The sequence below is a fragment of the Lutjanus erythropterus genome, chromosome 16 (assembly GCF_056507025.1).
Source record: "Lutjanus erythropterus isolate fLutEry1 chromosome 16, fLutEry1.hap2, whole genome shotgun sequence".
Classification (NCBI taxonomy): Eukaryota; Metazoa; Chordata; class Actinopteri; order Lutjaniformes; family Lutjanidae; genus Lutjanus; species Lutjanus erythropterus.
Genome location: NC_139332.1, coordinates 34,581,407 through 34,591,945, shown reverse-complemented (window position 1 = coordinate 34,591,945; position 10,539 = coordinate 34,581,407). Strand labels below are relative to the sequence as shown.

At 40.6% G+C, this 10,539-nt stretch overlaps 1 protein-coding gene across 1 annotated transcript; it reads right to left on the bottom strand.

The window, feature by feature from the left end:
- Window positions 1-2,794: 2,794 nt before the first annotated feature.
- On the bottom strand, window positions 2,795-7,421 carry LOC146313475 (recoverin-like). The gene is made up of 4 exons (XM_084738648.1): window positions 7,362-7,421; window positions 5,758-6,338; window positions 4,329-4,440; window positions 2,795-3,424 (listed from the first exon to the last, which is right to left on the bottom strand). The coding sequence occupies exons 2-4, from the start codon at window positions 6,136-6,138 to the stop codon at window positions 3,339-3,341; spliced, it is 579 nt and encodes a 192-aa protein (XP_084594774.1). The 5' UTR covers window positions 6,139-6,338; window positions 7,362-7,421; the 3' UTR covers window positions 2,795-3,338.
- Between the last annotated feature and the right edge of the window lie 3,118 nt (window positions 7,422-10,539).

Genomic DNA, 10,539 nt, shown 5'->3' with positions numbered 1-10,539 from the left:
TGACTATGACTGTGGCATATGTTGTTATTTACATTTTTTGTTTGTTTGTTTTGCACAGATAGATTAAAATCCCCTCCATTAAGATGGTAAATAAAAACATACCACACTGTCTGATGATGTTTTATCACGTAATCATCACTTTATGTTGAGACTTTTGCAATAATGATAGATAGTATTTTAGTCACAGAAGTGTCAGAATAAAATTGCATACAAATGGAGGCAGCGTATCGCCATAGTAACCACTACTTGCTGGTAACTGTTGCCCAGCCGCTAATGACGACATGAGTTGTGAAGCAGGAGAGGAACAAGAGGGAGGTTGAGCATCAGATTTTTTATTTTATTTTATTTATTCATTTATTTATTTATTTGCAGGAATCTGCACTAAATGAAGGTGTTGTTTTAAGTCTGTGGAATCATTCATTGATTTAAACATTTTTTGACACACATTTTGCCATTAACAAATATTGCACCTCCTGCGATTTGAAAATTGCAGAAAGCCATATTGCAATAAAATTTCGATTAATTGTGCAGCCCTAATGTGAAGTTCAGCATGTTTTAAGCAAATATTTCAAACTTAACTTACTCCCTTAGACTTTTGAGCTGGAAGTTATTGAGCCCAAACTGAGTTAATGACAAAAATGATCACCATGTGATACAGAACCGCTTCTGTACTGTTTAGGTTCATTAGTAAAAAACATTAAGAGGGACGAGACTTTGTCCATAAGACTTTGGCCCCAAAGGAGCAACATGTTAAGACATGATTTGTTTGTATCTGTTTGAACTCCACCCTGATCTCATTCCTAAATCTCTACTGTTGAGACAAATATAATGATGTAAAACATTATAAGGATCAGTTTTACTTGCAGCCAAAATAACCAGTTTACCAGTGACCTGAGTGTTTTGGGTTTTTTTAAATATTTCCCTGTGTTTATTTCCACCTACAAAAGACAGAAAAGAAGAAAAGCGAGAATCAAAGATTACAGCAACAGAGAGATTTAGACAGATGCTTTCAAATGCTGGACAGAAGATTATGTCAATAATCTCCCCAGTCAGGGGAATAAGACTGAGAGGGAGAGATTGACATAATATAGGCAGTGAGGCAGAGATAAACAGGGCTGTAGGGTCACCAGGCACGATGCGGAAAGTAATTAAAAATGTAAATTAAGAGGCTGAATTATACAACAGTTTATGTAAGACGAGCCTCTCACACCACTTGTCTCTGATTTGATTTCATTCACAGCTGAGTTTTTACTGAAAAACCACTCAACATATGGGACATGAAGGGGTTAATTCATTTATTTATTCACTGTTAATAATCCAGTGTAGTTATTTTGAAAGTCCCATTTGCCATAACATCAGCTTTTATTTCCCAGTGTTGAATAATCTAACTTTATAGTTTTAATTATATACTTTTAAGTGATTTAATACAGTACAGCACACTACATATATAACTATATAAAGTCCATAAAGAAATCATTATCATCACCGTTACGTGAGAAAGGATGATTATTTTATTTTGGAGGGAACCCTCCAAAATTGATTTCCTCTTTGGTGAACAACAGCAAAAGATGCTTTAAAATTCATTTGGCTTCATGATGAAATACGCAGCAGTCATACTTTAAAAAACACTCACACACACAGCAGATGTCTCCCAGAAAGCGGAGCAAGAAAGTAAACTAGGTCTTCTCATTATGAAACAATATTAATGTTTTATGTAGAGGCTAATGTCTGTGTTTGTCTTGTGTAACTTAAGAGCACAGACATCATGAAACAGGCCGACTCTGAACATCTGGAGACTTTGGAGAAGGAAAGAAGGACTGAACTTTTATTTAAAGGACCATGACCTTTCTCTGCACTTCAATGTTTCAGCAAGAGCTAAATATATCAGAGCAAAATTAAAAAAGAACACTTAAGGCAGGATATTTTCAGATTTTTGAGCATCTAATCAAGATTTACCATATATAGACAGTTCTGAATGAATCTGAAATGTAGATTGTTCAACTCATTTCACCCAGTTCACACGAGTGTCCTGGTTACTGTGGATAATCCACAGACCTCACTGTAAACAGGGATCAGAGCCGTGCTGTATGTGGATTATCCTCACAACCACTGTTTTAAAATGTTTTTTCTCTTCTGTTTCAGTAATGAAACTGCGGTTTCAGACACTTAGAGATTAACCTGTGTCTGCGGTCTTACGCTGTATAAACGGGTCAAAAAGTGGGTTGAGCACATGTAGACTTACGGTTTGTTGGTACTGTGAGCATACCTGGAAATACCAGAGGGGGCGGGACACACACACACACACACACACACACACACACACACACACACCTGGAATCACAGAGGTCATACTCAAAGTTACCTCAGCCAGAGAACACCAGCACCTTTCCGGGACCACAAGAACCGACTGGTGAGAACAGACTGGTTCTCTCCATGCTGAAGTTGTTGCTGGATCAAAAGTTACTGTAACTGTGACACGGTATCCTAGTTTTTATTAGCAATAACAGAAGACTGAAAACGAGACAGAAAAATGACAAAAAGACTCCTGACACCGTAAATTCTATTACAATTTGGTGGATTTGATTTATTGAATTTACTGTAAAGGGGAATCCAGGACCAACATTTAGTTTTACATGTTGTCATACAGGAACAAACCTATTCTCCAATATGCACAACTTAACTAGAACATCAGACATGTAGGATCGTGCCACACGGTTGACTTAAGACCTGGAGAAGACACAAAATTAGACATTAACAAGTGCCCAGGTACAATTACACCTTTCTGCGCTTACAGATTGGTCACGGTTTAAAAAAACATCCCAGGGTAAAATGAGAGACTACAAAGACCAGCAGTGGCTGTTCAGCAGAAAAAAAACAAATAAGGGTACTTGAACTAAAGCACATTACATGGTATCTTTTTAAAATGTGTGCTTGAGTTGCTAGAACACACATGTGCTTTATCTATTGAAACTTCAATTAAGAGGCTAATCTTAACAGACAAATTATATTCACGTTTTATTTAGCTGTGGCAAAGTGCCAATTAGGTTATATTTGTATGAGGGAATATTACATGGTAGACAGACAGTAGTAACCTAGGAGTTCCTGGGGTGATCTCTGTATGATAAAGTAAACAGCACATATACACCGGTACCAAATGTTATAAAGCCCTGGACGGCATTTTCTATTGTTATTTTATTTTGAGAAATGGGGCATCATGGTCACACCTGCTATGTGTTCACATCATGTGACGGTGTCGTCAGGTGTCATTGCATCAACAAAGTGAAGGGTAAAACTGAAAAGTCAGAACTGGAAAGAGATAAAATAAATCTGTAGAAGAGTTACTTTGAAGGCTGGTACTGAATCAAACGAAGAGCCTGTTCGTTGTCCAACACTCCCTGGATAAACTCTCCTTCTGCAACCCGGTCTGGAGGGAGAACAGGAAAAGAAAAAGAAGATTAGCTCAAGCTAATGACATAAAATTAAATGAACTCTTCTCAAAGGTACCAGAGATAGGGATGTGGTATGGTAGGGTACTGGGGATGCATTTCTTCCAGACCTGATGGGGGCATTTAGCCTAAGTGTTGTAGTCTGCTGTTAAGTGCTGAATGAAGAGGAACGCGTGACGGCACGGAAGAACGCGTGCATTATATTGGAGTTGGTGCAGCTCATTGTGTAGCCAATAAAAACAGTCGTGTATGGACAGTTGTGCTTTGCGTTCGAGGCATTTTATCAAAAATTAGCATGCAAACAGTGGCATCGAACTTTTCAGATGAAAGGAGAAAACACTCCCAACTCAGCAAAGCACTTCAGAGACAGACATCCATATTTATTTTACAAATACAAAGTGAGCGAGGTTCAATTCATGTTAACATTACATTTACAGGCTATGAAAAATGTTATCTTTATCCTTAAATACGTTACCTGGCATTGCTTTGTAGACAACTATGTTCCACAATACTTGCAATGACTAAATGTTAAAAGCTGCTGTGTTTAGGATAACACAGTCTAACCACAGCTCGTAGTACTAGGATACTGTCCTGTCATCAAAATATGTACCTGGAATCTGTGTTTCATTTTTGTCATTTATTGTCGTATCAGATTGGGTATCAAGAATCATGGAATTGAACTGGATTGAACATTAATTTGCAGCATTTAATAATGCTATAATGCAAAATAGTGACAGTTTATGGTTGTTTGTTCTGCCCACTGTGTTTTAATATGTTCGTCCCTCCCACCTTTACATCAGGCCCCTTTTTGGAGAATCGTGAATCATTTCCATGGTCTCATATTTATTCATTAATGTCTCACTTTGAGTGATTGTATCTCACCATTGTCACCCTTATCAAAGAATTTCCAGAGTTTATCTGCCCTCTTCTCAGCTGAGTTTTCATCGTCAGGCAGCTCAGCCACTTCGTCTTTAGGAATCAGCTTGAAAATTGCCTGTTAGGAAAACGACAAACAGAAGACAGTGACTGATAGACCGATAGTGATGATCTTTACATCCTTGGGTTCCTGTCTCTTTTTTAACCTTTTTAACGATGACTCGACATGACTTTCACACCAACAGATTGGATCAGTGTCTGAAGCCTTTTACATTTCAGCAAAGACAATGAATAATCTCATCACAAAAACTAGGGAGGATGTGCAGCTCTGAGAAAACTGAAAGTACTAGCTCACATTTCGCTGCAAATTGCAGGGCTTAAAGAAAATATTACTGAAAGAAAATGGCCAAGCTGTCAAATCAGTAATGAATTGTCTTATTCAGACATACTGCAGTCAGACTGAAGAAGGATTTGGCTTTTTTAGACCCTATTTTCTGGCAATTTCTGCAGTGCACAATAACATTAGGAAATAATAGAAATTTGCTGTTTGCTAACTTTGTACCTGACGACCGACAAGATTTTAAGATGGAAAAGTTTCTTCTAATGCACATTTTTAAAACAAGTGGTTACCATAATTTACAGATCATGGTTTATCTCCGCCTGTGCTCTCACCAAAGCTCTCTGTAGCCCTTAAGTCACCCTGAACTATTTATCAGCATTAATTAAAGTCTAATCCTGTGTCTTAAAAAAAGTTACCTAACTAAGATGCAAAATATCTTTCAATGCTGCAGTTCAGTTTGATGATTGGGAATTGAGTGTTATTTCTGAGTGAGTTGATGCTAATGGATCTAAAAAAGGGGAATCTGTATTTAAAAAGAGTCACTCGTCCCAATAAAGCAGCATCTTTTTTGAGACATGACTGGGCAGTACCTACTACTGTAACCTTTTCCTTTTAAATCATGTATAATTATCATACATGTAGCTTCGTTCAGAGTTTGATGGTCAGCAAATGTCAGTCACTGCAGTCGTCTTCCCTTTGTGCCTTTTCTTATGTCGCCTCAATCATCCACCCATCCTTTTCTCTCGCTTTTCAGCAAAGCCATCACATACCAATCAACCAATCATCCATGCCACCAAATCGTACTACATTAAATTCTGAAAAGTATGCAAGGGAACCTAAACCAACTCCTAAACCGTTGTACTCACGGGTGAACCTGCCAATGGCTGGTCCAGAAACCGCTATCAGATACAACGCAGGACAGTCTAATATCAACTTCTATGCAGATAATACAGTTTTCTATGCCTCTTGTTTGTTCCTGCTAATGCCGAGTTTCTTAGCAAGAAGTCGCCATTCTCAAAGTACTCAACTGTTTCTTCAAACAATTCCCAAACATCAGGAAGCCAACTATATCACTTCCCTTTGTCAAAAACTCACCGAGCAGATTTCCTTGACCTCTGACTTGGTGATGTATCCGTTCTTGTCCACGTCAAACAGCGAGAAGGCCCACTCCAGTTTCCTGGTGGTCTTCCCTGTTGACGTCATGTGCAGAGCGATGATGTACTCTTTGAAGTCCAGTGTGCCATCGTCATTTGTGTCAAAGGAGCGGAAGACATGCTGAGCGTATGTTTGGGCATCACTGTCTGGGAAGAACTTGCTGTAGATGCCCTGGAACTCCTCTTTTGTGATGCGCCCTGTTGGACACTGCCTCTTGAAGTTTTCATACCACTGGACAATCTCAGTCTCTGAGAACTTGGTGTTGAGTTTCAGGTCCTCCAGGATCTCCTTGGACACAGCGCCGCTCTTGGTGTTACCCATTGTTGGTGGTGTCTGTGGTGTTTTAGAGCTATATCAAATGTGTATTTGTGGCCCTCAAGCTCTTCTGGGGCAGTTAACACAGCTTTGACCTAGGGAGTTGCCTCCTCTACTCAGTCAAACTGGTAAAGAGAAGACTATTCCTCAGGTATGGCCTTCTTGATCCTGGTTCTGGCCTATGATTCAGCCCACAGAAGCATATGCTGTGAAAAGAACAGAAGCCACTTGGTAAGCTCATTAATCCAATCAACCATCAGGAATACCAGCAAGAGGTGTCACGGACAGGGTTCAACTCTGGTCAAGCCTCATGTGCTTGTTTATCAACAGTGTGGTGCCTCAGACAGTTTGGCAGTTCTCTACCCCTCCGGTAGTCTAAAAAAAGCGGCAAGCCAATTTGTTATTGGCAAAAGAGAGAGAGGGTGTGGTTACTCTCATGTCAATGTCATCTTGTACGGAGGGAACAGCAATCACGTTTTCCAAAAGCACAGTGCTCTTCCATACAGATGGTACCAGCAGAATAATTTAATAGAAGCCATTTAATTATGTTACCTGACACATTTTGACAAATGCACATCAAAATGTAAAGAAGATAATCTGACTAACATGGCACTGACCCAAGAAGTTGAGAAAAGTTCTTGAGTGACCAGACTTTTTTCAACCCTGCTTTCTACGCACCAACCAAGTGTGGTTGAGAACTTTTAACCTATTGATTTTGTCTACTGATCATTTACCCAGACTCAACTCTCACTTTTTGCCGTGGGGTTGTAGTTAAAATGGAAATGAGGTTAGTTTAGTATGGTTTTGATTGTTGAGCAGGGTGGCGCAGTAGTTGAAGGGACCACCGAATAACTACAACTTCCCAGATGTTGCTTCTGTAGGCGGCACCAAGTGTCATCCACAAGATTCAGGGTCTTCAGAGGTCCAAGTCAGCCTATAGATGAGTTGGTAGAGCCCTGGTTTGTTTTTGGTTAACATCCCTACACACACCAATTCAGTCTTAATTATCCCTGGCAGATCCATACAACATGCTTTGGCATAAATAAATATTGATTAAACTTATTAACTTATTAAGTTTTATCCAATAAAAGTCGACTGAAATATTACTAATACCAGTAGTCCAAGAAAGTCAAAAGGTCCGATGGTCATTCATAGCGTTCAGTTTCTCGAGTCTTAAGCGGTGTGATATTTCAAGTTGCAAATGTAGCGCAGCTCTGTTTGTTTCCTACCTGTGTGACCAGCTGAGGAGTCCAGGACAAACACTGATGCTCTGTCTCTGAGCAGCAGAGGAAATCAGTCTCCTCTTGCTGAGATAAGTCAATTAAGCTGGATCACTCCGAGGCGGAGCCACAGCAGAACCCATGTGAACACCTGAGCTTACTGAGCTGCTGCTACTGTTTTTTGTTTTTTTTTTCTACATGAAGTCAAAAGGTCAAGTCACATTTAATTTACGAAGTGTTTCTCACAAACAGGGTTGAAAGAAGTTGAAGTAAGGGACACACATACAGACACAAACAAGATGTGGAATTGAATGAATTTCTTTACTAGTTGATGTCTTTTTGGATTAATTTGGGGGCATTTCTGTGTGGTTCCCTGTTACGTTACTGACCTCTGGGCAACGATCTTCTAGTCACTCCTGAAATTTAGACTATGAGGGAAATTGCCCCATTGTCTGTGACCTTTGACCCCTCAGGCAGCACTGTCTTAAAGCACAGGAACACTTTGGAAAACCGTTGTCAATAAACACAGTTTGTTGTTGCATCCACAAATGCAGCAGACTCTAGACTCTACCATGCAAAGAGAAAGACATATATCAACAACATCTAGAAACGCTGCAGACTTCTCTGGGTCCGAGCTCATCTGAGATGGACAGACGCAAAGTGGAAAAGTGTAAAGTGTAAAGCTAAAGAGGAAAAAGACCATCCAGATTGTTACCAGCACTAACTTCAAAAGACAGCAGCTGTGATGGTGTGGCGGTGTGTTAGTGCTCATGGCATCATGGGTAAATGTCACATCTGTGGTTTTGGAGCTGCCATCCAGACGACACCAAAACACATTGTTCACGTGTTCCAACAGCGTGTCTTCATAGTAAAAGAGTTCAGGTCCTAGACTGACCTGCCTGCGGTCCAGACCTGTCTCACACTGAAAATATGTGGTGCATTATGAAGCATGAAATATGACAACAGAGACCAAACAGGACTGCTGAGCAGCTGAAGTCATACCCTCCTCAAAACATGGTCATCGTTATGCCATTATTGTCATTACTGTGAGTTATCTGACTGAAATGGAACCGCAGCTGTTCATCTGATCAGCTTCACACTTGGTGGATGCATTGCTGGGGACCAAAAGAGAGATGTTAGAGAGATGTTACATTATAGCAATGTCTTGTAAATTTGCCATTTTCTTTCACTAAACTCAAATATTTCAAGAATCAACACTCAAACTTTCAGAATAAACTTTTGTTTCTGGAAATAGCCCAGTCTGAAATAGCTAGCTGTTAGAGACAGTTGGTTATCTCACATTCACCTAAAATGCTCATCCTGTCTGAACAGCCACCTTTTGATCGGGCGCTGACATGTGACCCGGGTCAAAAGTCAGACTTAACCCCTCATCACAGCTTGACTCCTGTCTCTGCCCACGGAGGAAAACAAGTCAGCTGACCCAACCTGGCACTGAAATGTTACCTGATTACGAGTATTCTGCAGGTTGTATCCACTGCATAAATAAACCTGATCAAGCGAAGTGACAAAGAGAGCCCCTTCCAAAACTACCTGAGACTGTCACGCAGGGAAAGACTTAAAAGTTTAAATCCAGAGAGCGGTGGCAAGAGTACGGCGGGAGATTTTATATGCGCTTAACTGAGTGTTGACTGCTGATCCACCATCTGCTCTGCTGTAAATCAGTCCATCAACTTCCACTGCAGTACACCTGCTTTACAGGGAACCGTGGTCCCTCGGTAGTTGTAAACTACCTCATTGAAGCGTGGCAGCAAGAATTTGTTGTGTGAGAGTCACATTGACCTCCCGTCTCCCTTCCCTCGCCTCTCCACGAGCTCAGTATAATGTATGGTTATAGGAGGAGAAAAAATCACAGTGACCATCCCATTCTGCCTCTCTGCCCCTCCCTCCAGCCACATTTCCACTTCCAGATGCCCTTTTGTTCTCTACCCTGTCCACCTTCCCTCATCAGTCCAGTCAGAACAAAAACCATCCCCTTTTCCCCAGTCAAGAGCCACATTTTCAGAGTTACTTCTTGCCTTGTTTTCCACATATGTTGACCTGTGCGTGTACCCTGTTACCTCAATCTGAACTTGTACCTCTAATCTGAACCTTTTACCCTGAAATCTGCATGTGTCTGCATTAACCAGCCATCTGCCTGATCCATGGACTGATCATGCTCTGCCTTTGCACTTTGCACCCTCACCTCCTGTCTAGCTGACATGTCTTTACCTTCTTCAGTACATCCTTGAATTGTGCTCGTCTACATTTGTGTCCTTGTTACTGCTGCCTTTGAATCTGGCAGGAGAAATTTGTTGCGTCTTATTCCCCATTTCTCTTAATGATGCCCACAAATATACTTACAGTATATTTTAGTTTTACTTACATCATTTTCCGGGATAAAAGTGGGTTGCATACTTTAACAATAATTTCTAAATATACACTGTAAAAATTCAAAATGTTGAGACAACTCAAAATTTCAAGGCAATGGACTGCAATAGATACACATTCCTTTAAATTATATATTTCTGATTTATTTATCAGTGGTTTCAGATACTTGCGTGTTTTGTCTGTTATTTTTCAGTTACCTGTGATGAGGTAACATGATGCAAACTAACACCTGAACTCTGGACGGCTGCTGTGGATCGAGGCGTTAACTCAGAAACTTTCCCCTATTAGATCATATCACCAAGCACAGTAACAACAACAACGTCCGAGTCTGAGCATGGCCACTGTATGTGCATTCAGTCTGATTAAGATGACATAACTTCCCTGCAGACATCCTCCACACCCTCTGCTTTCGTGGCTGCATCGATTCTTCATCGTGGGACAAGTATAGAGCAGCATCTACATTAAGCTCTCTTGGCAAACTTCTGATCTCTCTACTGTTTTAAATAAAACAACTTAATTCCTCCGCTGACGTGCTGAGGCCTAACTTCAGCAACCCTGCCTGCCTCCCTGTTGGCACCGTCCGCCGCGGCTCCACAGGTGATTTGGATTTTGCCATCTGGCTGCAGAGGCTTTGGAGAGCTCTGCGGGAGGACACGCAAAATCAATGTCACCTTTTCAGTAAAATGGCTCCTTAAACTGAGACAATGGCCACGTTTACATGCACACGTTTTCCACTAATATGGCAACATTCTGGATTTGATAAAAGTCAAGTAAACTGAATTGGGCCTTATTCTGAATG

Excerpts from the sequence above, each read along its gene's own strand:
- LOC146313475 (XM_084738648.1), bottom strand. The coding sequence starts at position 6,138 with ATGGGTAACACCAAGAGCGGCGCTGTGTCCAAGGAGATCCTGGAGGAC. Across the intron at positions 4,441-5,757 it reads AGGTCAAGGAAATCTGCTCG|GCAATTTTCAAGCTGATTCC; the intron begins GTGAGTTTTTGA and ends TTTTCCTAACAG. Across the intron at positions 3,425-4,328 it reads CTTTGATAAGGGTGACAATG|ACCGGGTTGCAGAAGGAGAG; the intron begins GTGAGATACAAT and ends TTCTCCCTCCAG.